The 26,666-nt window shown below is 43.4% G+C and overlaps 3 protein-coding genes and 1 long non-coding RNA gene across 6 annotated transcripts; 2 read left to right on the top strand and 2 right to left on the bottom strand.

The window, feature by feature from the left end:
• Nucleotides 1–1,897: 1,897 nt before the first annotated feature.
• Nucleotides 1,898–2,590, bottom strand: LOC310715967. The gene is made up of 2 exons (XR_014530462.1): nt 2,509–2,590; nt 1,898–2,275 (listed from the first exon to the last, which is right to left on the bottom strand). It is a non-coding gene; the product is annotated as an uncharacterized lncRNA (long non-coding RNA).
• Nucleotides 2,591–2,641: 51 nt separating this feature from the next.
• Nucleotides 2,642–6,120, top strand: lgalsla (lectin, galactoside-binding-like a). The gene is made up of 5 exons (XM_083522676.1): nt 2,642–2,789; nt 3,014–3,100; nt 3,872–3,960; nt 4,040–4,202; nt 4,839–6,120. The coding sequence occupies exons 1-5, from the start codon at nt 2,757–2,759 to the stop codon at nt 4,980–4,982; spliced, it is 516 nt and encodes a 171-aa protein (XP_083378802.1). The 5' UTR covers nt 2,642–2,756; the 3' UTR covers nt 4,983–6,120.
• A 3,266-nt stretch (nt 6,121–9,386) lies between these two features.
• Nucleotides 9,387–21,252, top strand: aftpha (aftiphilin a). Of its 3 annotated transcripts, XM_083522655.1 has the most exons (12): nt 9,388–9,748; nt 11,853–13,505; nt 14,372–14,526; nt 14,777–14,903; nt 15,520–15,576; nt 15,656–15,778; nt 15,903–15,963; nt 16,796–16,879; nt 17,084–17,207; nt 17,503–19,379; nt 19,457–19,580; nt 19,861–21,252. In XM_083522655.1, exons 2-10 carry the CDS (start codon nt 11,892–11,894, stop codon nt 17,672–17,674), a joined length of 2,517 nt encoding a protein of 838 aa, XP_083378781.1. In that variant the 5' UTR covers nt 9,388–9,748; nt 11,853–11,891; the 3' UTR covers nt 17,675–19,379; nt 19,457–19,580; nt 19,861–21,252. The 3 variants fall into 3 exon arrangements, with proteins under 3 accessions (XP_083378782.1, XP_083378781.1, XP_083378780.1); XM_083522654.1 differs by having other exon boundaries at nt 19,457–21,252; XM_083522656.1 differs by lacking the exon at nt 16,796–16,879 and having other exon boundaries at nt 9,387–9,748; nt 19,457–21,252.
• Nucleotides 21,253–22,161: 909 nt separating this feature from the next.
• On the bottom strand, nt 22,162–26,532 carry sertad2a (SERTA domain containing 2a). Its single transcript, XM_083522702.1, has 2 exons — nt 26,330–26,532; nt 22,162–23,285 (listed from the first exon to the last, which is right to left on the bottom strand). Exon 2 carries the CDS (start codon nt 23,272–23,274, stop codon nt 22,561–22,563), a length of 714 nt encoding a protein of 237 aa, XP_083378828.1. The 5' UTR covers nt 23,275–23,285; nt 26,330–26,532; the 3' UTR covers nt 22,162–22,560.
• Nucleotides 26,533–26,666: the final 134 nt, after the last annotated feature.

Genomic DNA, 26,666 nt, shown 5'->3' on the forward strand with positions numbered 1-26,666 from the left:
CCAGCACACTCCTTCTCCATTCCTCATGCATCCTCTCACCTTCCAAAATTTCGTTGAACAACCTGGTTAAAAACTCCATTGCATCTCTCCTAAACATCTCCATGCTTCTACCGGTATTTCATCTGGTCCAACCGACTTTCCACTCTTCATCCTCTTAATCGCTGCTCTCACTTCCTCCTTATTGTTCTTTTTCTCCTTCCTTAGTGTCCAACTTCTTCTACAGCTCCTCATATGCCTTTTTCTTTGGCTTTTGCCACATCCTTCTTTACCTGCTTCCGCATCTCCTTGTACTCCTGCCTACTTTTCTCATCACTCTGTCGTTTCCAAATTCTGTTTCTCCAACGTCTTTCTCCGTATGCTCTCCTGCACTCTCCTGAACACACAACATATCTACCTTTCTCCTCTCCATCATATCAGCTCCCTCTCTCCCTTAACCAGTCATAGTACCAACATTTAAAGTACCAACCCGAACCTCCAATCTCCTCCACTTCTCCTTTCCCTGCCGTCTCTGGAGACGTCCGGTATGAAATTCTGATTTGTGATCTGCATATTTAATTTGGCACATGTTTTACGCTGGATGTCCTTCATAACGCATCCCTCCCCATGTATTAATGGCTGGATTCTTCACAGAATCATTTAAGAACTTTGGTCTTCAAGAATTTAGGTTGTAACAAAGCAAAGGAACCTTTAGAAAGATTTCTTAGTGGTACCACAAAAAATTCTTTATAGGGAACCAGAAAAGCTTTTTTTTTCTTACTGTAAAACAAAACCCTTTTTTCCTTCTGGCACCTGCATTCTTCACAGTGTACATCAAACTTAGAGACATTTCCTGAAGAGTACATTAAACCTGGATTTGCTCCTGTTTCATCTTCATCAGGTTTCCTTCTGGTTCTCCAGTTTCTTTTCACCTCCAAAAAAGTGTTCTATAAAGCGAGACAAACAGTGATACCACAGCGCCATCTGTCAGTCACTTTTAGTTACACGCTTACTCACACACACACACACACACACACACACACACACACACACACACACACACACACACACTTGGGTTGTAGGGCAGAAACCAACCTTTAAAATGACTTTATTAAGAAGTTTGGTATGTTCTTCTTTTTGAACATCTCATTCCACATGTAGTCCCATTCTGCTCTTATAAAACCCTTCACTCTTTTTGGAAGACGTTCCACTAGATTTTGTGGAGATTTGTGAAGATTCATTCAGCCACAAGGGTGTTAGTAAAATCAGGTCTGGCTGTAGGTGAGGTGAGGAGGTCTGGGGTGTAGTCAGTGTGAGCAAAACAAGGTTCAATAGGTTTGGAGCTCTATAGCAGGAGATCTTCCACATCTTCCAACCCATGAAGAGCACATTTTCAGGAAGCTGGATTTGTGCACTGGGGCATCATCATGCTGGAGGAGGTTTGGGATACCCTATAAAATACACCCTGATTTCACTGTTCAGAGTAGACAAATGTTCAGTATTCAGTGTATTACTGTAAATAAATTACTGGGCCACACCCATTGGGTGGGGCTCACTTCTGTCTGAAATATTAGGCCACACCCCTTTAGTGTAGCTCAATTCTGTTTAGAATATTAGGCCACACCCCTTTTACTGAACTAAAAGTCCTGGGTGATTTAGTGAGTCATTTATAATAAAATTATTATCTTAAACCTACTATAGTTAGCATTTTAGAGTCACAAGAAAAACATTATCAATGCAAATTCTTATTTTACAGTGTCGCCAAGATAATGGAGGGTCATGACCTCATGACCAAGGAAGAAAATGAAGCTGTTTTTTTTTTTTTTTTTTTTTTTACCTCAGTTAAAGTTGAATTAATATGCAAATATATAAAAGTACTGATAACAGGATTGGTATAAATAAAAAGGTTAGAGATTAAATTTATTGCAAGTGTTTTTATTTATTCTGAAAGGATGAAGGAAGGAGACCGTGGGACCTCCAATATAAATGTTGCCCAATGAATGAAAATGTCTGGAACAGGCCCTGGATGATCCACAAACCACAGACGCTGGGGGTTGAAGAACTCTGGGGGTTTTTTGTCGTTTAATGAGTCTTTTTTTGGTCATTTATCGTGTTTGTTGTTCATTGAAAACACTATAATGCTTATGAGGTCAAGGGGGTTTGAACTTTTCGCTTCGTAGACGTTGTTCTGAGTGCATTTTCGTCGTTCTCTCGTGTGAATATTTGTGCTTTTTGTCTGTTTTTGTTTTCTATCACTATAAATTGTGCATCATGGCTCCCAGGAAGAGTAGCGATAGCGCTGGAAAGAAGATTGTAAAAAGAAGAACCAGTGAAATAAGGAAAGAAATTGTAGAAAAGCACCAGAATAAAACAAAAAGTGATTTCTTTATGTTTATAATTGATACATTTCTGTTTATACTTTGGTACATGTATATTTGTGTGTTAAATTAGACATACAACATATTTTAAGGGCTGCAATAAGCGATCGAATGAGCTCTCAGGTGTGTGTGTGTGTGTGTGGGTGTGTGTTACCTAATATATACTTATACAGCACCTTTGCAGCAATTTGGTATTCAGCCATTACAATACAAATCCCCGCCCACTCTCGGTCACGTGTCTCAGTCCTGTGATATGATTGGACGCCCCCCCCCTCAGTTCAGCCTCTCGTGGTGTGGAATTCCATGTAGCGGGCGCGTGCCGCTTTCAAAGAGGGAAGAAAGCCCAGCAGTTGTAAAAAAAACAAACAAACAAAAAAAAACAATAATAAATACGATTCCAAGATGGCGGATGTGAGAGTGAGAGAGGAGCCAGTGGTGAGTGTGTGTGAGATCACCTTCAGCTTTCTTTTCTCCAAACCGTCTGCAATACGTGATTGAGCTGAAACCGTGTCTGAGTCTGAGGTTAACTTGTATAACTAGTAACTAGTCCTACTGGACCATCTAAATGTGTGTGTGTGTGTGTGTGTGTGTGTGTGTGTGTGTGTGTGTGTTTTCTCATGATTTTTATTTATTTCTCTCCCTTTTCTCATTGCTTCCAGAGGTCTGCCACCCCGAACAGGAAGCTGAACAGCTCTTTAGGAGAACCAGACTTTGGTTCCCCCAGCAGAGATGAACAGCAGCTCCTGGTAATAAATCCACTTCCTGTTGTAGTGAAAAGTGGCTTGTGGTTGATCCGAAATGAGGAAAAAACAAAAATGGGAACAGAGGCCAAACATTATACTAAAGTTCCTTTATTTATTTTTTTTAAACACTGTTTTCTTGTGATCAGTGCTTAGTTTCTCCTCGAACCTTCATCACACATAATAACCACAACCAGTTGTAGCACCTTGACCCCGACCCTCACAGATGCAGTGGTTATGGTTATGATCCAGGATTCTGCCTCTAGAACACGCTCTTCTTCTGAATACACAGAGAAGTGAAGCTCTGGTAATGTGGTCATGTCGTTGTTCAGTTCTGATAACGAGAAAACAAGAACGAACAATATTATATTGCGTAGACTCTCTGGACTTCTGTAGAAACGTCCATTGAGAAGACATGGCAGATGCCCTTATATATTATAGAGCGACTGACTGTTATATTAATTATACGGCTGAACAATCGAAGGTTAAGGGCCTCACTCAAGGGCCCAGCAGTGGCAGCTGACCTTGATCTTCCGATTAGAAGTGACTCAGGAGGTAATGGATGGACATTCAGTGGTTCCATTTTGAGTCTGGTTCCTCTCAATGTTTCTCTGGGATTTTTTCCTTCACCACAGTCGCCACTGATTCACTCATGAAGGACAAACAGAATTATAAGGAACAAACGTATACGTTATTTATTGTTCATTATTGTACAACCTGTAGATATCATGTCCTGTTGATTCATTTTTTAACATATTTCATTAATATATTGTTTAGTCAGTACCATTTTGTGGAAGTATTCGAGGTGGGATGAGACCTGGGAAGAAGCTCACCATCATGGGCATCATGGATCCCGAGCCAGACAGGTGAGAAGACGCACGAGAACACGTATACGCTCACGTACGTGTATTTTAGTGATAAGTGAATAATTGTGTGTGTGATCAGTTTCGACATCAGTCTGACGTGCGGTTGTGACGACGTGGCGCTGGAGGTCAGCGCGAGGTTCGAGGATCGCCAGCTATTGAGGAACGCGCACGTCTCCGGCTCGTGGGGAGAGGAGGAGACCGCCATCCCCTTCTTCCCGTTCCTTGCCGGACAGCCATTCAAGGTACGCGAATCGTCATCAGCTTTTCAGTTATAATCAGAATATCATGCAATATGGTGTATTGTAAAAATGATCAGTTTTTCCGGAGCTGCATGCAAGGGGCGTGTCCTAACATTCTAAACCAAAGGGGTGTGGCTTAATATTCAATACAGAATTGAGCCACACCAAAGAGGCATGGCCTAATATTCTAAACAGAATTTAGCCACACCAAAGGGGCGTGGCCTAATGGTTTAAATAGAATTTAGCCACACAGAAGGGGCGTGGCCTAATATTCTAAACAGAATTGAGCCACACCGAAGGGCTGTGACCTAATAGTCTAAACAGAATTGAGCTACACTAAAGGGGCATGACCTAATATTCCAGACAGAATTAAGCCCCACCCAATGGGTGTGGCCCAATAATTCTAAACAGGATTGAGCCACACCAAAAGGGGCATGGCCTAATATTCTAAACTGTCACCCTCGCACTTTGTTAGTTCACTCAGATTTAATGAAGACCACGTTTGATTTGAGCAGAGGGTCGGAGCTGACACACTCGATTTAGCTGAGGCAAGCCCCACCCCAGCCCCACACTGATTGTAATTGTTAGACCTTGACATGTTTTTATTTGTTGTTGTTTTTTTGCGTTACTGTCCTCCAGCTGGAGATTCACTGTGAGCACCAGAGCTTCCGCGTGTTTGTTGACGGTCAGCCGCTGTTCGATTTCTACCACCGTCTGCGCTCACTAATATCCATCGACACCATTCAGATCAACGGCAACCTGAGCATCACCAAACTCAACTGAGCAGGATACCATCTGCATTCCAGGACCAACACCGACATGGACCTCTGTCTTTACACCACAAAAACTTACAGCTCTGGAATTGTAACCATGTTCTGCGTTTTAACTTACAGCTAATTTAATTAACTTGCAGCTAATCATATGAATTGCTCACACACACACACACACACACACACACACACACACACCGACATGGTATTTTCTGTTTGTTTTTTGTTTTGAATGAAGATGTTATCCTTAGCGCTCTTCAGAGAGAACAGGACGTAGATGTTTCGTCTTGGTGAAGATGTTTAACGCCCACGCCACGACGACACACCACAAAGCTCCTCTGTAAAGATCTCCACCACCAGCAGGAAGCATAGTTCATGTGTATCATTTCTGGCCCAGAAATGTGTCATGCGAAGAAGAAACCATATACATGGTTTAAAAATTTTTAATACATTTAAATATTAATATTTATAAAGTGCCTTTAAAAATTTTTTTATAAATGAAACTGATCTAGAACCATGTTACAAACCGCTCCTTTAAAAGAGTTCATTATGTCCAACAATGTTTATTTTAGGAAGTTCACTTTACAGCCAATAGGTTTGTGGACACCCAAGCATAAGGTTACTACATTCTCCAGATAATATTAGATGTTCCACTAGATTTTGTGGAGATGAAAAGCAGATCTTCATGGAGCCGGCTTCGTGCACAGGGGTATCGTCATGCTGGAGCGGGTTTGGGTCTCCAAGTTCAATTCGGTGTAAAATTCGCACCGTGGACTTTAGAATTTTTTTCTTCACGTTTGTCTCAGAGTCGATGAGAGTCGGCGGTTTAATAATCACAGACGCGCAAAAGTCGCACACGACCGCTTTAACTGGAATTAAATACGCCTGTAAAAAAACACCACAAAAATAAACATGCAGGTTTTCTGATGATACGAGTCGATACTCAGGAACGCAGCAGATGTTTGTGGAAATGTGTGGAAATATTATATAATATACAAAGTATTTTTGTTTTGTTTTTCCAGACATTCCAATGACCGAATAATGAAGTAATGCACTTTCTTGTAAAACATTGTGTGTGTGGTTTTTTTTTGCCCTGTTGCAATGTTTGTTTGTTTTCTGATCTCTAATCAATTAAATCCTTCTGATCAGCACTTATTAGTCTTTGTAATATTTATCAGCTTTAACGGTCACAAGCTGCTTCAACTCACGTAACACGCACACAGATAATGCAGCGATAAAGAATTAATAAGTTTGTTCTTTATGAGAGTACGTTTTTCCCTGTGGGGAAGGAAAAAGTCCCCGAGATGCATAAGGAAGAAACCTTGAGAGGAACCAGACTCGAGAACCTCATCTGGGTGCCACCGAATGTAGCTTTATTAAAGATAAACGATGTTGAGGTGCAGTGATGGTGATCACATGCAGACTGTAGTCCTGAGTCAGTGTAGCAGACTGTTGACATTAACTTCAGTCCAAATCCTCAAAGCTTCTGTCTTTCTCTGTAATTTCATGAATCTCCAGGCCGTTGATGTAAAGCCGTCCCCATCTGCAGAGTCGCCTTTAATCGAAAGAGTACACCATCCAGAGGCAGGCCTGGACGTAGTGGGCAGATCTGAGAAGAGGAGAGGGGCAGGAACTGGTCACTGGTACCTCAGGAGCATGTTTAACTCGACCGAGAGAGAGAGAGAAGAAGAAGAGTGACAGGGAGAGAGAGATATGGATTATTAAGTCTCCTTATTGTTGTATGAAAGTTATGGACACTGTGCAGTTGGAGACTTCAGCAAGACTCGCTCTGGCAGCATAACTAACACTGAGAGCCAGAAGGTAACACAGACATGAGGGCTCTCTGAGATAAGAGACGACCCACCACACCACCATCAACAAACCTGAGTGAACATGTGAGAGTGAGGAGACGACAGCATACAAATATCCCAGTTCACCAAACACTTTATATCCATGACCCCTCCAGATCTGCTCCTTTACCTCGACTTTAGACTCGACTAAATAAATATATTTTCAACCTCGACTTGAACACTGAGACTGTGTCTGAGTCCCGAACACTGGTTGGAAGGCTGTTCCATAACTGTGGGGTTTATAAGAGAAACATCTGCCCCCTGCTGGAGTTTTCATTATTTGAGGTACCAACAAATAGCCTGCACCTTTTGATCTAAGTAGGCGTGGAGGATCATACTGGTACAGAAGTTCACTCAGATACTGCGGCGTGGGAGCGTTAAGTGCTTTATACGTCAGTAGTAGTATTTTATAATCAGTATGAGATGTAATTAGGAGCAGTGTAGATGATTAAAACAGGGCTGATGTGCTCATGTGTTCTATATCTAGTGAGGACCTTTGTTGCTTCCTGAGATTTACTGTAATACCTCTCAAAAGAGTTTTAGGTTGATGGTATTCCTTTGTAAATCGCTCTGGATAAAAGCTTCAGCTTGATACAAAGACGGCGACTGTGAGAAAGTTTGTATTTCAAAAAAATAATAAACTGGAGAAACCAGAACTTCCATAGAACTGCTTGGCTTCATTACCATTCATAAAGTCTTCTTTCTGGCATCACAACCCTGAGACGTTTTTATTATTTTATTATTTGATGTTCTTATCTGTAATAGCTACATTTGATAAAGATTTGCCCCTGACACGATATTTCTATTTTCTTTCCCCCAACATCTACTCCAGTCCATGGAGCCTTTGGTACATTGTCTTTCCCTATTCTGGATTTCCTGTCCATGTCTGGTATCTCGTTCCACTTCCTATTTCTACGTCAATCATCTTATCTTGCTGCCCTTGACTGCTTCCTGCTGCCTTTCTGAAGCAACCCGTATACACCAAACTGACCCTGAATACAATCCAAACACATCACAGCACAGGAAGAGTGAAACCAAACACTCCTTTACTATTACTAAAGGTTTGTGCTCCGTTCTGAAGATCCTATTTCACATTGAGTCTCCATTTGCTCTTATAATATTCACTCTTCCAGATGTTCCACTAGATCCTCTGTAAGATTTATTCAGACACAAGGGTGTTAGTAAAGTCAGGTATGGATGGAGGTGAGGTGAGGAGGCCTGGGGTGCAGTCAGCATGAAAAAAGGTGTCCAATAAGATTGGCGGTTTCATACCTCACATATACTTCCATGCTTTCTCTTTTAAAAGATTTAAAGATCTCATTTTCACGATGTAATGATCTCATTCCCAGAACTTAATGATCTTACTTTCAAACATTATCTCATTATCTCATCTTTGTCCAGGAATGATCTCATTTCCAGACCTTAATGATCTTACTTAGAAGCATGATTGTATTATCTCATCTTTGTCCAGGAATTATCTCATTCCTGTGCCTTGATGGTCGCATTCCTGTGCATCATTCCATTTTCCTGCATTAATCATCTAATTTCAGTGTGTCACTGGCCTCACCTTGCTGCATGTGTGGCCATGCTTTTAACTGTCTCATTTCCTTGTATGAAGTATCTCATTCTCATTCCTCATTGATTTCATTCCCATGTCTTTCTGGTATCATTTGTATTTATGGCATTATCTTATAATTTGTGCCTTATTGAGTTGATTCTTATTCATAATCTCTCTTTTTTTTTTTTTTACGCAAGAACCATCTCATTTCCCTACCTTGATGATCTCATGCTTGTGCATAATCTATCTCATTTTTGTCCAGAAATCATCTCATTTCCACTCCTTAACAATCTCATTCTCATGTATAATCCATCCTTTTTTATCCTATACGATTTTCTACCTCATTTGTATCCAGGAACCATCTCATTCCTTCATGATCTCATGTATGTCCTATAACATTATCTCTTATTTTTTATTAAGAAAAGATCTCATACCTTAATGATCTCATTCTCAGGAACAATACATCACATTTTTATCCTTTAAGGTTATCAATCTCATTTTCTTTCAAGAACCATCTCATCCTCATACCATTAATAATCTCATGCTTGTGCAAAATCATTTCTTTGTCCAGGATCCACCTCATTTCCAAACATTAATGATTTCGTTTTCATCCTATATGATTTTCTATCCTATTTTTTTGTCCAGGAACCATCTCATTCTTATTCTCATGCATAATCTATCCTATTTTTGTCTAATATCGTCTCATCCTCATTCTATAAGGATCTCATTCTCGTGCATGATCTCATTTTTGCCCTATAAGAATATCTTCCTCATTTTTTTATCCAGGAAACATCTAATCCCTATTCTTTCCAATGCTTCATCTCGTTTTCCTGACTTTGTTCATCTCATCTTCTCATTCTTGTACCACCATGATCTCATTCCCATCATTATCTTATAACACACACACACACACACACACACACACACACACACCTGCATGTATTCCTACATGACTATGACAGTGTAAACACCCCCTCCTCCTCCCGACGCTCTCACCTGTTCTCAGTGCGCATGCGCAAGGAGACGTGCGCCTCAGCAAACACTTCCTGGTGCGCGGCGCAGGCAGTAAAACCCGAAACTGGGGCTTTTTATTCGGACACAACAAGTGTGTCCTGATATCAGACGTGGACACATGGACACTCCATTTACTGTTCCCTAAATGTCCGACATGTTTCACCGAATGTAGAAGTTGTTCTCATCCAGAGGCAGAGAAGAAGCAGTAGAAGAAGACAGGGTCGCGCTAGCTTAGCCTATCTAGCCTTAGCCGGCTGTGTCTCAATCCTCCTTTAAACACTTTTACTATCAATTCAAGGACGAAAAGCGACTGAAGAAGATCCTGAACCATGCGAGAGTGCTGTCGAGCTTCATAAGGTAGGTTCATGTCTGATTTGCTCAGGAGGAGAAGGAGAAAGGGGTTCCTGGTGAGCTAGCATTAACATCAACAACAACATCATCATCATCAGTGTTAGCATGTGTAACCAACGAGCAGATCCAGGGAGGTTCGGATTTCCTGGTTTGTCATGTTAAGGACACGTTTCAGATCAGGAACAACCCCAACCTCAAGATTTCCTGTCATTCCTCCGCCATATGTTACTATGAAGCCCAATGCTAATCCTGTTCCTCAGGGCTGGGCCCTTGAGCAAACATGGGCAGGTTCTCCAACCTCCACCACAAAAGCCAAGTCTTCAGCACTGACCTCACCGAGGAGGTGTCTAGGAGGTACCACGAGACCTGGATATTGTGTAGAAACCTGAGTTCTGGATCCTGATTGGTCAGAATGTGGCCATTCCTGTTAGAACAACGGTTTTAAAAGTAGCTGCAGATGCGTTTCTATGGCAACAAATGCTTGTAATTGTTGTTTTTTTCCTTCTGTCAAAGTAAAGACGTGTTTCGAAAGAAGGGGTCTCCCATTTCAGTGGATTTGTAGCAGTCTGAGGACATGTCCAGAATACCCATTCCGTAAAGATCTGGAAACATTATGTGGACATTTGAGCTCCTTGAACGTCCTATTCCACGTTGAGTCCCTGTTTGCTCTTATAATAAGCTCCATTCTTCTGGGAAGATGTTCTGATAGATGTTGTGGAGATTTGTGTGAAACTATTTTTAGCAACAAGGGTTTTAGTAAAAGTCAGGTACTGGTGGAGGTGAGGAGTAGCGATGAATCATTTGAACGATTCGTTCGTTTTTGAATGTGACTCGGAAGAACGAGTCATTTTTAAAGAGTGACTTGTTCATTTTCTACTGGACGAGATGATGAGCACAAGCGAAGTATCGCAATTTGAGAAATTTCCCCATTGTGGGACGAATAAAAAGGTATATCTTAAACTCTCTGTAGGTTACGCACAGGAAACGGAATTGAGTCGTTTACCACTCGACTCTTCCAGTCCGAGTCGTTCGTCCTTTTATCAAGTGACTCCCATATACGCTATGGTGTATACATATATAAATTATTGAAACTATACTCAAAGTTGGTGTATGTGTTGGGGATCTTATGACTCAAAACAAGTTTAAGAACCAATCCTCTACAACGATCTGATCTTTTCATCACTAACTTGTGAGGATGCCTGGGGTTCATCCCAGTAGGGTCAAAGTGCTGGAGATCTTCCAACTCATGTAAAGTATATCTTCACAGAGCTGGAACTAGTTTGTGTCTCCTAGTTCAAGTGAAGGGAAAAGATTTTGTGGTTGTAGTTTGGGGGTAGAACAGTCCGGTGTCCAAATACTTTTGCCACACCACGTCTGTATAAATCTGTCCAAAGTGCTGAAAAATGTAATCAGAACCGAGCACACTGAGGAAAAAAAAGCACACAATGTGTCCTTAAAGCTGTAACTGGTGGTGTAAACCCTCACACACACTTCACAGCTCAAGGTCACCAGGTCGATGTGGCTGCTGGATAAATATGTACAGCTAGCGGTTTCTGCTTTAAACACAGGCCGTTACAATCCAGAGTGCCGTCTTGTATTTGTGTGTCTTCAGACTTTAGCTTGAACTCATCACGTCGTTACCGTCGATCCTAAAGGGGGGGGTCCATCGGTCTGCTCTCCCATGAATGGTCCTGGTGATTTAATTTGAGCTCGAGAACAAGGCGGGGAGTTGATAAATAGGCTCAGGAGCGCTGTAGATCATCATGCCGGTGTCAGCAGGACTTTGTCAGGAAAGGGGAAATGGGAATGTAATCGAATGAGTGAACTGAGAGAAACCGAGTTATTAAGCCTTTTTTAATTGGTGTCTCTGAACACAATGAAATCTAGACAAAACTCCAGAACTAGAACTAGCCGTACCGATACTCTTTTGGGTTCTGTGCCACCAGAGAGCTCGCGGAACCTAATGATTTGCAAGTAAATGCGTTCACCTCCTAAGTGAACGTTCTACCCAGATATTTTTAGGTTCTTGTGCGTTTTCCTTTACACAGAGTAGAAAGTGTTGAAATGGCAATTTTTTTCTGCAATCATTAACCAGTGCGTCCTTTCCCAGGTGTGAAGTCTCGGCTTGCCTGCTCATCGTGGAGACCCCATGGAGCCGGACGTGATCCACATGTACTCGTCCTCCCCTCCGCCCTTGGAGGACGGCGCCGATGAGGACGAAGAGGAGTTTAGCGACTTCACTGGCGTCCCCAACAGCGTCAGTTTCACAGAGTTCGAGACGCCCACCACGTTCAACCAGCTGCAGGCGCTGAACGCCACATCGCCGCCCGAGTTTATCGCTAACGGCCGGGTGGTCGGACTTAACAGGTCGAACGGCAGCCAAGGGGATGCTCCGGCTTGTAGGACTGTTAGTGTGGAGGAGCTGAAAAGGGTTACGGAGCATCCTCATGGGGATTACACAAACTTTTCAGGCCTTCCTGTAAACGCCTGGACCGATTGCGATGCCGTGGACTGCAACGGAGGGGGCAACGAACCTCTCACAAATGGCTTTGCAAATTTAGGCACGGAGGAAATTCCTCCATCACGCCATATATACAGGGAAACGGGTCCCTCGGTGGGTTGCCATCCAGATGCACTCCTCGGTGACAATGAGGATTTTGCTGATTTTGCTGCTTTTTCAAACGCTGACATTCCCAGCCACATAGAAGGTGGTGTAAACTGGAAAAACTCGAATCATGACACGAGACTTGCACAGGACAACCAACCACAAAGTGAGGAAAATCATGGAGCTAGCATAGCTGGCCAAGCGGTGGACAATGACATCAAGGATGATTGTGTAACAGGGTTTGCTTCCACGGCTTCGGATCGCCTTAGCAATGGAGACTGGGGTTTCCATGGACAAAAGGATCAGGACACTGATCACGCACATCAGGACTCAAACGCTGCTGAGTCCGTTAGCACAGAGCAATCAATATCACAGAACGGAGTGGTGACGGATGGGTTGGAGGTTAAAGGGAACACAGATAACAGGGTGTCCCCCATCTTTATGGATGAGCGAGTCAGCGGCAGCGAGCCAACGGAAGAGAAAGAGTCTGGAAACGACGCAGAAACCGAGACCGAAACAGAAACCTCTTTCGGTAGACCTCTTTCCACGGAGGCGCTCGAGGAATTCGGGGATTTTAGTACAACGGGTTCGGTTCCTTCGCCTCCCCTACAGGAGGAGACCGCCACTCCTGCTGATCATAGCCAACTGGCTGAAGATGACGACGAGGACTTTGGAGATTTTGGTGATTTCGGGGATGCCAGCTCCTTTGGAGGTGCTGGCTTTGCCGAGTTTGATCAGCAGGGGGCAGTGCAACATTCCACACTTTCAGAATCGCCCGCCCCTTCGCTGTCTGTCGAGCAAAACGATTCTGAAATGGTGCGCACTCACCGGGATGAGTTTGGCGACTTCGGTGCACATGGACAACCCGGCAAGTCAGCACAAGAAGGTGAAGAGGCGTCGGAAAACGCAGAGTTTCCGGGTAGCGACAGTTTTGCTGACTTTACTTCGGCACCTATCGAAGGCGGTGTTGATGATAACAGTAGGGGGTGGCAGGCGTTCAGCAAGTCGAACGAGGATGCTGGGGAATCGTGGGCAGCTTTCGGACAGGACCAGGGCTCGACCTTTTCGGAGAAGAGCAAAGACGACTGGCACGAAATCCCACCTGTTTCAGCGCCCCCTCCTGGCAACGGAGAAGAGTTCAGGAAAGACAACAGCATAGTATGTTTCGATGAATTGATTTAATCATTTACATTTTAAAGTCTGTCCACAGTAACATAGGAACAGAACTAGGCTTAAGTCCTACAGGATACCAGGCTGTGTTTCATTTTCAGGAATGTGGCCAGTCAGGCTTGTTCACCTGGTCTTCTCCACAGCGCTCAGATCAAGTGGAAACAAAATATGCAAGCATTTTTTAAAACCATACACAAACTCATTTGGCACCACCTATTTGTTTGATTTGGGTTACTTACACTATATTGCCAAAAGTTTGTGGACACCTTATCATAAGTATGCTATGAGCTTTTTGAGCATCGGATTCCACATTTAGTCCCAAATTGCTCTTCTGGAAAAATGTTCCGCTAGATTTCGGAGTGTGCTCCAAAATTGATGTAGGTGAGGAGACCTGGGGTGTGTTCCAATTCATCCCAAAGGTGTTCAGTAGGGATGAGATCAGAGCTCTATAGCAGGCCACTCAAGATCTTCCTCTTCAGACCATGTAAACCAGATCTACATGAAGCTCACTTTGTGCACAGGGGCATCACCATGCTGGTACAGATGTTGGTTTCCAAGTTCAAGTGAACGCAAAACTTTATTAAACCGCATACAAAGACATCCTGTACAATTGTGTGCATTTGTGGTAACAGTTTGGAAAAGAGTCACAAATGGCTGGATGGATCAGGTGTCTCAATACTTATGTCCATATAGTGTAGGTTTGTTTTGATGGGAATGATTTGAGTTATATAGGTTTTTGTTTGCTATCTCATATACCATATTTGGGTCTTTGACTTGACTAATAAACTTTCAGATTTTTGGTTTCTCAGATTTTCTCTCTCTCTCTCTTGTCTACATCCTCATTTTACCTGCAGGTTTCTCTGGTCAGTCGGTTGGAAAAGCTTTTCCTGGCCAGTTTCCTTGAGATCTCATTGTCTCACGTCGAGGGGGACGTGCCCTCTCTTAAATCCTTTCTAGAACCGTGTGATGGATCAAGCAAAGAGGAGAAAGAGCCAGTACCAGTCAGTGGGTAAGAGCACCACCCACACACCACATTGCTTCCTCCTGTACAGGACATGGTGTGTGTGTGTGTCACTGCTTCCTGAAGGTGTGAGGACTCTGAGGTTTCCTCTTTGAGCTTGGATGTGGGTCAGAACATTGGATTGTGGTTTGAATGCTGAACCACATCAACAGATATGCAATTTTGAGATAAGAACAGCAGTACAGGTTGTACCATCTCAAAGCCTAATGATATTAATATCTCTTTCTGTTTGATGTAGGGGATTGCAGGGCATCTGGCAGCAGCTGCAAGACATCCACAATGCGTTTGGTCTGAGGTATCAGTGGGGCGGCTCGCACAGTAACAAAGCTCTGCTCTGCTCACTGGGCATCGACACGCGGAACATAGTGAGTGTGTTTCGTACGCAACACCCGAGTGTCACTGTGGAGTTCAGAGTATTGACTGATGTCACTCGTCCCACTAAGGCGGGTTTTATGGAAACTTTTCACGTTTGGGCAATGTAGCAAACCAAAGCTAGTTTAGTGAGTAAACTTTGAGTGAACCCTTCTTTAATGAGAGAACTTGACGAGCAGACATGGTCTTGACGAGCGAGCATAACACGGACTCGACTTGTGAAGGCGGACTCGATTTGTGAACGCGCGATTGGACTTGTGAACGCGCGATTGGACTTGTGAACGCGCGATTGGACTTGTGAACGCGCGATTGGACTTGTGAACGCGCGATTCGACTTGTGAACGCGCGATTCGACTTGTGAACGCGCGATTCGACTTGTGTACGCAGACTCGACTTGTGTACGCAGACTCAACTTGTGAACGCACGATTGGACTTGTGAACGCGGACTTCACAGGCGAAAGCAGTGTGAGCCAGGACAGTCTTTATGTCTCAAATTGTTATATGTTTAATTAAACCCTCTCTCTCTCGCTCTCTCTCTCGCTCTCTCTCTCGCTCTCTCTCTCTCTCTCTCTCTCTCTCTCTCTCTCTCTCTCTCTCTCTCTCTCTCAGTTGTTCACAGGTCAGAAGAAGCAGCCGGTGATTGTGCCCATGTATGCAGCCAGTCTGGTGAGAACCTGCTTCCTTACCTCCTTCTGCTGCTTTCTTGTTTATTTTCCATTCATTCTCTTCTTCCTTCTCTGTTTAGGGAATGCTGGAACCCACTAAAGAGCCTGTGAAGCCCGTGTCTGCTGCTGAGATGATCGCCTCCATAGCGCAGTCTCCGTCTGTTGCCCCGGAGATGAGCGCCTGCCCCACCGACGCTGCTCAGGTTTGTGCATTACAGAACCTAGCCTTGGTTTAGTCACTGCTGATTTAACTTCTATCCAGAGTGTATGAGGGAGTGACGCGTTCACGTTGTAACTTTTTTCCTATTTTTCCACCCTGCCCTGAAGGAGTCCCTCCCACCGGTGCAGTTCGACTGGAGCAGCAGTGGCCTTACAAACCCTTTGGATGGTAGGTTCAAGGAGTCTTCATATGTTGGTCTAGTGAATACATGTACAGCTTTTCCTCTTCTAACCTTCTAACACAGCAGGCAGTAACCAACCTTTAAAGTCACCCAAAACTTATAAACCGTACGGGCTGAAGTCTGTGGACACCCGAGCATTAGGTTGGTGCTTCCATTCCACGTTTTGATCTCATTCGCTGTATTAATAGGCTCTGCTCTTCTGGAAGATGTTCCACTAGAGTTTGTGGGGATTTGTCTAAGATTTTATTCAGCCACATTGGTGTTAGTGGAGGTGAGGTGAGGAGGTCAAACCAGGAGATCTTCCAACCCATGGAGAGCTTATATTGGAGCTGGCTTTGTGCACAGGTGGAACAGGTTTGGGTCTTCTAGTTCAAGTGAAGAGACAATTGTGTGCCTCTAGTGTGGTGGGAACGGTTTGGAGATATGGGTGGGGAAAGGCAGGTGTCTGAATACTTTTGGCCACACGTGTACGTCCAAGATGGCGGTAAGATCGTGACAGTGAATGTGCTGTTGTGATGCCATAAAATGTAACAGCCAATCGTGCGTTAGTATGGAAAGTGGAGCCCGTGGATGAGAGGGCGTGGTTTAATGGAGTTGGAGGTGTGGCTTTCATTTATTTAAAAAGTTTTGGGTGACTCTGGCGTTTGTCGTTATCTTTAAGACTGTTGTTTATTTTTCTAATTGTACTAACAACATGCACGTTCTTCTTCTTCTTCTTCTGGTGTCTGTCTTTCTTACTGCGTTGCTCTCTTTTTTGTGTCTTCCTCTTCCTGTTTCTTCTCTCTTTCTTCCTTTTTTATTTTTTTGCACTCCCTGAAGCGAGTGGAGGTTCGTCTCTGTTGAATCTGGACTTTTTCGGCCCGGTGGACGAGTCGCCCTCCAGTGCCACCACTTCCATACCAGGTCAGCTCGAGGTCAAGGGTCACACTGTGTGGACAGGGTGGCCTTCGACATGTATCTCCGCCTCCACCTTTTGTTTCTTCATCCCTGTTTTTTTTTTTTGTTTGTTTGTTTTGTTTTATACCTTCATCTTATATGTTATATGTACATGATGCCTCATTAGCATTAGGGTCTGTGTGTGCTTACATGTACTTTGTGTGTGTGTAGGCGTGGACCCGGAGCTGTACGAGCTGACCCAGGCGAAGCTGGACGTGAGCGGGGGAAGCAGCCGCGTGGTGGACGCCTTCACTCGCCTCATGTCCACCATGGAGAAGACCAACACTTCCACGAGGTCTCTCACACACACCTGTAGTAACACTGCTTAGACAATAGGGGGCAGCACACACCGTTTCTAATGCAGACTTTGGTGCACTCCGGTCGTATCTCTGTTACAAAGCACTGACACTGGAGACTCCTTCTTTATGACATCAAAGGGTCTCCTGTTGCTATAGAAACGATACGTAGTAATATTAAAAACCTGCCATATGCTGCTACAAAATATTACTCAACATTAATTTTTAATGAGATGAGGAGGATTATGGGATTGACGTGTGTGTGTGTGTGTGTGTGTGTGTGTGTGTGTGCAGGCGGGTGCAGACGCAGAAGGAGGAGAATCTGAGCGAAGAGGCTCGGCGTGTCATCTCCACACTGCCTGATCTGTCCTTCATGCAGGCCAAAGTGCTGATGTTCCCCTCCACGCTCACTCCTCTTCCTCCATCCTCCCGTGCCTCCACATCTCCCTCTCCTGTCCCGGACTGATCACTCGGTCTTTCTCTCTTTTTTCTCCACCTCTCTAACCTCACACTGTCTGTTGTTTTCAGTTCACTTTCTCTCCGCTTGTTGGAGTCACTTTAAGTTTTGTTATTTGAGAATGTTAAAGACGAGTGAAGACTAGATGATGACTGTTCAGTCTCTAGAGGTGAGGACACGTCTTCATTAGGGATGCACCCATCCCATGAATTTGGTCAGTTACCAGCCTGATCATGTGACATCAGCACTATAGGTCACCGTTTTGGACTTAGTTTTGTGGCTGCACATCAGTTTCTACCACCGGGGTCTCTTTTTAAACCTAGCCCCACCCCCTCCGTGCTTCACTTAGCTATCTTAACTGATCTCTCTGCCCCAGCCTGCTCCGATATCTGCCCCAACTCTAGTTACAATCTGGAGCTGACCAGCCGTCTCCACCTTACTCTACACCCTCTAATGGTGGGGGGCATCAGCTCTGATGTTGGGGGGCATCAGCTCTGATGTTTGAAGCTCTTGAATTTGCCCCATCCCCATTAACACAATGAAACCTCACTTTCTAAGCGATTTGGAGCACTCAGTTTGGCCCCGCCCCCTACGCTATATGAAACCCCACTTAACCATGCCCACAAGATGTTTGAAATTCCACTTGCCACCCCCTATGGAAGTTCCTCCTGGTCTTGCTTTTCAAGTTTTAAAGCTCTCTACTTGGCTCCACCCCCCAAGTGCACCAAAGCTCTCACTAAGCTCTTCACTTGTACTACACACACTCTACACTTACACACTCTGAAGATCCCCCCCCCCCCCCCAAACCATTTGAAGACATGAGCCTGCTCTTCGATATACTTCGCGATATTGGATCGGTGCATCCCTAATCCCCTGATGGTCCTAGCTGTGTTTAGAGGATCTGTGCAAGTGTGTATATAATCAGGGATAAGATTTTCTTTTACATGGGAGATTGTTCATGGGTCAGTATGAATCCCTGTGTGTGTGTGTGTGTGTGTGTGTGTGTGTGTGTGTGTGTGTGTGTGTGTGTGTGTGTGTGTGTGTGTGTGTGTGTGTGTGTGTGTGTGTGTGTGTGTGTGTGTGTGTTAAATATTGCTTTGCTGAGGACACACTGGTTAAAAGTCAGAATAGTGGGGAATATATATAATACATACATACAATACATACATACATACAGTATCTCACAATAGTAAGGGTCACCCCTCACATTTCAGCAACCATTTTAGTATCTTCTCAAGGGACAATATTATAGACATTAAACTGGAATATATTTATAGAGTATCAGTGTGCAGTTTGTAGAACAGTACAGATTTACTGTCCTCTAAAAATAACTCTACAGTCATTACTGTCTAAATAACTGCCACCAGAAGTGAGTACACCCTCAGTGAACATGTCAAAACTGTGTTCAAAGTGTTAATATTGTGTGTGAGCACCATCGTTATGTAGCTCTGCTTTAGTCCTCCTGGTATTGAATTCACCAGAGATGCACAGGTTGCTGTTTGGATCCTCTTCCACCCCTTCATAATGAACAATTCTTCACCTTCCTCTTGAGGATTCCCCACAGGTGCCAAATAGGGTTTAGGTCTGGAGACATACTTGACCAATCCATCACTTTCACCTTCAGCTTCCTCAGCAAGGGCAGTTCTCATCTTGGTGGTGTGTTTGGGGTCGTTATTATGCTGGAAAACTGCAGTTTCTGACAGAGGAGCCTCTTGTTCTGCTTCAGACTGTTACAGTACATGTTGAAATCCGTATTTTCCTCGATGAACCGCAGCTCCTCAGTACCAGCAGCACTCATGCAGCCTCAGCCCATGATGCTGCCACCACCATGCTTCACTGTAGGCAAGACACAATTTTTTTGGTCCTTTTCACCAGGGTTTATCTTAGTCTCATCAGACCACACGACATGATTCCAGTAATTCATGCTCTTGGGCAGGTCGTCTTTAGCAAACGGGTTTCTTGTAAGCATCTTCAGACGAAGGCTCCTTCTGGGACGACAGCCTGCAAATCGACGTTGCAGTGTGTGGCGTACGGTCTGAGCACTGACACGTGGACCTTCTGCAACCTCTAAAGCAATGCTGCAGTACTCACGTGACTCTGTTTTAAAGCAGCTTCTGCACCTGACACACATCACGGGGACTTGCCTTCTTTTGATGAACCCTTGTGAGGTCTTTTCCCAGTGGAACCCGTCTCAGAAATCCTCTGTATGACCTTGACCACTGTACTGTAACTCAGTTTCAGGGTGATACTAATCTTACAGCCTCTGCATCTTTTTTCCCCCTCAAATCCTCAGAGACTCTTTACCATGAGGTGCATGTTGAACATCCAGTGGTCAGTTTGAGGGAATTGGACTCAAAGCACCCAAATTGTAACTGCTTTAATACAAGATACACACATTATTCTGGTTGTGTGATTAATAGGACATGTGACTTTACATGTTTACACCATGTACAGCTGTTCTCCTTGAGGGTGTACTCACATTTGTTGGCAGTTATTTAGACAGTAAAGGCTGAATGTTGTTATTTTTTAGAGGACAGTAAATATATTTGTTCATTTCTATAGTGTCGTCCCTTTAGAAGATACTGAAATGGCTGTTAAAATGTGAGGGGGTGCACTCACTTTTGTGAGATAGTGTGTGTGTGTGTGTTGTGTATACACACACACACACACACACACACACATACTTGAAACCACTGCCTGCAAAGATCTGCTGTTTTTTTTTTTTTTAAGGCCTCTGGTTTTAATCCTTTTAGTTGCTATAATTATACTGATAGTTTAGTACGGAGGAGTGTTAGATAATTTTTTATTGGGTGGGGGGGTCTGGGGGTATGACTTGAGTTATACACTGTAAACGGCGCTTTATTCTCCTAGCAGATGAATAGAAGTCCGGCGACGCGGCTACGATCTGCTGCTGCTTTTTAATGATTATGATTATTATTATTATTGCTGTTGTTTTAAACTCTTAAAGGTGAAACCACTGTACCGTGACCCAATGTGATGAAGGAACTTGAAGTACTTTAGCCAATAAGGGACCAATAATATACATTTCTTTTCTTCTTCTTCCTTTCCTTCATTTCACAGTCTTAGACGCACTCGTTTGGCTGTGCATCCTGGGAAAATGTCCCGCAAATCACTCGCTGTTTTCCTGTCTTTCTGTTCTCTCTTGTTTTTCTGTCCTCCCTGCCCTCTTTTTGCTGCGTGCTGTCTGTCTCTCTGTCTGTCTGTCTGTTTCTCGGTGAGGAATTTTTGCACATTGTAAAGCCGTAACGGAAGTACCACTATAACTACTTAAACCACGTAGGCGACTGTGTACAGTAAGACTGTGGGAAATGTACAAAAAAAAAAATTTGTTCCAGATTGTTACGGGGAAATTCCTATGGAAAAAAAAAAACAATCGTCCTAATGATCCTGTGTGTGTGTGTGTGTGTGTGTGTGTGGTTGAGAGATAAAAGAGCCCCGCCCCCTCCAGGTTGGAACGAGCATGCTCGGGCTCTTTTTGGACAAAAAAAAAAAAAAACAACAAATCAACTTTAAGTGTGTAAATTTTCTTTTAGCGTACACAAGGAATTAAAAATAATTTAAGAGAAGCCGTGTCTCGCGTGTGATTGCGGGCGTGTACAGACTGCTAAAACTATCAGGACACCTGACTTTCAAGGCTACACGTGGTTCTTCTCCTGAACGTTTCCACAACGTCGCCAACACACGATTGCAAACGATGTAGCTGGACATTTCTCGTTCGCTTTGACTTCTCCAGGAGACCCAAACCTGTTCCAGCATGACCGAGCGCCGGGAAGATCTCCTTTATGTGGGGTTTGGACCATGTGGAAGATCTCCTGCTAGAAACCCTATTGAGATGACAGGAACGCTAGGGGGTGCAAAAGAGGCAAAACAAATTCCTGGAAACTTTCCATGGGAACTTCATCTGGGGAATTTTGGAAATATTCCAAATAATTTATAGAAAATAATGAGAAATTTGGGGAGATATATATATATATATATATATAAAAAATATGGCCATAAACTGACATGTAAACGTGAAATATTCATGTAATTTACGTGAATAATCACTAAGATGGACGTTTTTTGTGTGCAGGATTCAAGAAATTAATTAACCAAATTTATCCTGCAAGATTTTTTTTCCCCAACTACATTTAAGTTCCCTGTTATTGCTAAATCTGCAATTTTGTAAATTCCCAGTTTATTCCCATAAAAAGTTTCCAGTTTTCAAAATTCCTGGTGACCTAATCACCTTCTCACCTACATCAGTACCTGATCTCCACAAAAATCTAGATATTTCCAGAAGTATGGAGATTATGATAAGAGCAAATGGAGACTCAATGTGGAATGTCCCCAAAAAAAAGGAAAAAAAAAGAAAAGGGCATATAGCAGTCTTATGGTCAGGTGTCCACAATTTTTTGACCGTATCGTGAACATGACTTGGCGAATGGAGATGTTTGTGAGATGTTACAGTTCAGGAAAAGGAAACGAGGCAAGTGTCTAGAAAAAACACCTTTATTCCAAAAAAATAATTTCAGTAGCAAAATAGTGTACCTTCATCAAGTCTTTATAAAAAAGTGTAAAAGCTGTGAAAGAAAAAAACAAAAAAGCTCATATATTACATCCCTGTACTGTCTGCCGCAGAATAAATATACGCGAACGACACAAATAAATATACAATCGTCTCCATGGCAACAGCCAATAACGCAACACTGCAGTAATGCAATTTACCTTTCATTTTCTCTCTCTCTTTTTTTTAAATTTTTTTTATTTTAAGTACACGTTTAATATAAGCTGACTTATAACCCCTGACGTATTCAGAACAATTCTTTTTAAAAGAATTTTAATCGTTGCGTAAATAATTATGGGCATTAAAAAAAAAAAACATTTTTTTGGCCTTACGATCCGACCAGCACCTCCATAATGTGCTCCAGTTCATTCATGTCTGTTTTGAACGGCTGGTTCGTTAAGGTCCTGACAAAGTCGTCCGTCACCATGGACACGACCTTCGACTGTGAGGCTGGCGTGGGACTGAGGTTTAAGTTGCAAGGGTTAAACTCGCACAGGAAGTTGTCGAGGTCTGAGAATAGGAAATCGTCGAGTGAGAGGTCGGGGAGGAGCGCTGCGGGGGTAACGGGTGAGGGGGTAACAGGTGGGGGGGTTTGGCTCGAGGTGGGCTGGAGGTGAGATTCGAGGCTCTGTGTTGGCGTCTCGGCGCTTGCGTCGTCGGTTTGCGGAAGCGTCGGCGCGAAGGTGTTTTTAGGACAGAAATCCGGCTTGTCGTCCTGCTCTAGAACCCATGCCGGGGTCAAACTGACCTCCACTACGTGATGCTGGGAAAGTCTCTGGCGGGCCTCAGGCACAGGGGTTGGCCGCAGCGCCCCCTGGTGGCTGATCTCCTCCTGGATGAGGCGGAGTGTGTTGGTGATTAGGACGCGGCGGCCCAGAGTGGGAACGTGGCACAGTTTCTGAAGCGACAGCTGAAGGACCGTCTGCCTCTGCCACGAGTACACCGTGGAGGACTCCGCCCATATGGCCCCCATCTTGGGCTGGAGATCGGGTCCGTCCTCATCCTCCGGATCCAGCGCTCGTTTTAGATCCGTCCCCGACATGAGGTAGGTATCTGCAGGAGGGAGGGAGGTTGAGGAGACAAACATTTATAAGGTTAACAATTTGCATCAAGTGGTGGATAATGACACGACACGATTCTTTTGTGGAGCCTTACAGCTTCTTATTTGTGAACGACCCATTGACTAACACATCAGAGTCGACTTCAGTGCTTGGATCCCTGAATACATCTCTGGTTCTACCTCTCAGACATGGACACCCATGAGCAAACCCCCAACACACACCCCCTACACACTGATTACCTTCCACAAGTCCATGGATTGAGGTATGTGTGTGTGGAGTGGTTTCACAGACCCCTTGTTGTTAAAGCCTACATTCTAGAGTGTTTTCTGGAGATGTAAGTATGGGCTGAACCATCCCCCACCCCCCAGCTTCTATTCTAGATCACACCAACATTTGTTACCCCAGAAAAGAAGCTAATAAAGACTCAGGGATGTAGGTATTTTTTTAACGACGGGTTTACCCTCAAAAAAACGTTATAAACCGACAAACAACCCGTCAATGCAGACGTGAAGAAACTTGACCTTTTTATTTAGAGAAGCAGTCTGCTAATGCAGTTACTCAAGAGAATAAATAAATGTCAAGAACGCCGATGCTTCCTTTCTGGAGCGCCCCGCTTCAGAGCATAGTGGGATTTTAATAGGTTTTAATGGTGGGAAGCGGTGCATCGACAAAATATAGGGGTGTGTGTGTGTGTGTGTGTGCGCGCAGTGTCTCGTGATTATGTAAGGCTTGCCTTTTGTGACTCAGCAAAGCAACATTAAAGAGGAAGAGAAAAGAAAAACACACATTGTTTCACTATGAGCACTGAATGTGTCTGAGCGACTTCCTGGAAGTGCGTCTGATTTATAGGAATGACCGGCTTTACAGGAAACATGAACTCGTGCTAGTATAACTTTGGGTTTTGTGTGTGTGTGTGTGTTGTGTGTTTGAGGTTTGAGTGATGAGCTGTTTTTGGCTTTGTAAGTAAAGCTACTAATTTTCAGTACCTATATTATATATATTTCATTTGGTGAACAACTTCTGAACTTTAAAGCGTCTGTTAGTTCACCGTTAAACGTCTCAGAAGGTCAGCCTTGTCATCAAAGCCCAGAGGAGGCGGTACGAGGCGACGATAAGGATCACAAGCTGCTCGCCTTTTGACTCACTCACGCCTACAGGCGACCTTTTCGCAACTCGATCTTCTTTCAGCTTTACGCCAGACATGTATAAACGTTTTTATTTTTAATCGAACTTTGATGTAGTATTGAGACACCTGACTTTTCTACCCAGATGTGCTTCTTTCACAAACTGTAACCACCAAACTCACGTCTTTGGATGCTGGAGCATGTGAGTTTCACTTCACTTGGAGACCCAAACCTGTTCCAGCATGACAATTCTGCTGTGCTCCATGAAGATCTGCTTTATATGGGTTGAAAGATGTGGAAGATCTCCTACTATAGCGCTCCAAAGAGCTCCAACTGGGATGAATGTTTCAGGCTGACTGCACTCCATCAGTACCTGACTTTACTGACACCCTTGGGTCTGAATGAATCACCACAAAATCTAGTGGAACATCTTCCCAGAAGAGTGGAGCTCATTGTAATGGAAAATGGAGATTAAATATTGAATGGGATGTTCAAAAAGAAGCACACAGCAATCTTATGGTCAGGTGTCCACAAACTTTGAAGGACTTCCTCTGATTGGCTGATTGAGTGAGATTCTCGATAGTCAATATCTTGCTCGTTTTTGCTTTGTTACCGTAGTAAACAAACTTGACTGTGTTTATTACATGCAGCGACTGCGCAATGTCCCAGTCTGAGTCACACGTGATCGCCGTTTTAGTAAAATGAAAGTGATGGTATGTTCCTGCACTGACAGTCCTCATTGTGTGTGTGTGTGTGTATTCATTCTTTATTTCTTTTCACCAGAAACATCACCTTTCTCTTTCCCAATCCAGAACCATTATTTGGACCTCATTCTAAATCAAACACTACTGTTGCCTAGACAACACAACCCGTATGTAAAAGTATGTAAAAAGATATCTTTCTGCATCTGCATGGGACAAGAAATCTCAATCCAAATCTCAATCAAAATCTAAAATCTATACAATAAAAATAAAAAATCTCAATTAAAATTAAGAAAAAATACCATATAAAAATATCCACAAAATAAAAGAAATTGATATAAATATCTCAATCAAACACAAAAAAGAAGCTATATATCGATCAACATCACAAATCTATCAAAATCTTGATAAAAATCTATCCAAATAAAAAATCAAAGTCCCAAAATTAAAATAATAAATCGATATAAATATTCTAATATATAAAAATCTATATCAAAATATCGATCAAAATCCAGACCATAATCAAAAGCTCGATCGCTATCATGCAGGATTGATGTCAGGATTCACAATTCAGTTCAGGATTGTGGAATCTTGAATCATCATGTGATTTCAGGCTGTAAATCTCGTTCGTCCTGGAACATTTACTCAGAAAAGGTTACGAGTAACTACAGAGAGCAATTTCCAAATTATCCAAATGATACATGGCTTAAAAAACACATATTATGTCAGAAACTGAGTGAGATTGCAAACAGTAGTATATAAAAATACATATAAAGCACTGAATGTTTTGACTTTCAGGTTTAAAGATTATGACTTTGTCCATCAGTGACGCTGTGAGCACTGCAGTTCTGAACTCTGACCACTAGGGGCGTTCTTCCTGATTCATGACCAACAGCCGGTCGAACAGCAGAAACACCAAAAAACTTCATCATTCACTTCTGTATGATTTACAAATACTGGAAATAAAACGTGTAAAGGGAAGAATATAGATGAATAAACGGGTTATTCGTTCATTCTTTTACGCTTCTAGGGTTTACATTCCAAACAACTTCTGAACATCTGATCTACTAAACAACCAGAACAAGTGAGACTACATGGAATCAGAAGAAGGAGGACTGTATAGAGATTTCTACACACACACACACACACACACACACACACACACACACACACACACACACACACACACACACACACACACTCTCACTCACCGCATGTAGATCCTCTGGAACACTTTAATTCCACCTCGGAGAAGAAGTCATGGTAGTTGGAGGAGGTCGTACAGAAGAACGAGAGAGAAACAGAGCTGTGTTTTACTCCATTACACACTGAAGTGAGCGGAATCACTAGAGAACTGGTGTGTGTGTGTATGTGTGTGTGTGTGTGTGTCCGCGAGCACCTCCTCTCTCAAGTCACCCACACAGTGACGTCAGAGAGAGCGAGTGGCCCGCCTGCGCGCGCTCCTAGGCACGTATATCCGCGAGCACGCGTCTGTGTGTGTGTGTGTGTGTGTGTGTGTGTTTGATACTCAAAATGAAAAACACACTA

The sequence above is a fragment of the Silurus aristotelis genome (assembly GCF_946808225.1).
Source record: "Silurus aristotelis genome assembly, chromosome: 20".
Lineage (NCBI taxonomy): Eukaryota > Metazoa > Chordata > Actinopteri > Siluriformes > Siluridae > Silurus > Silurus aristotelis.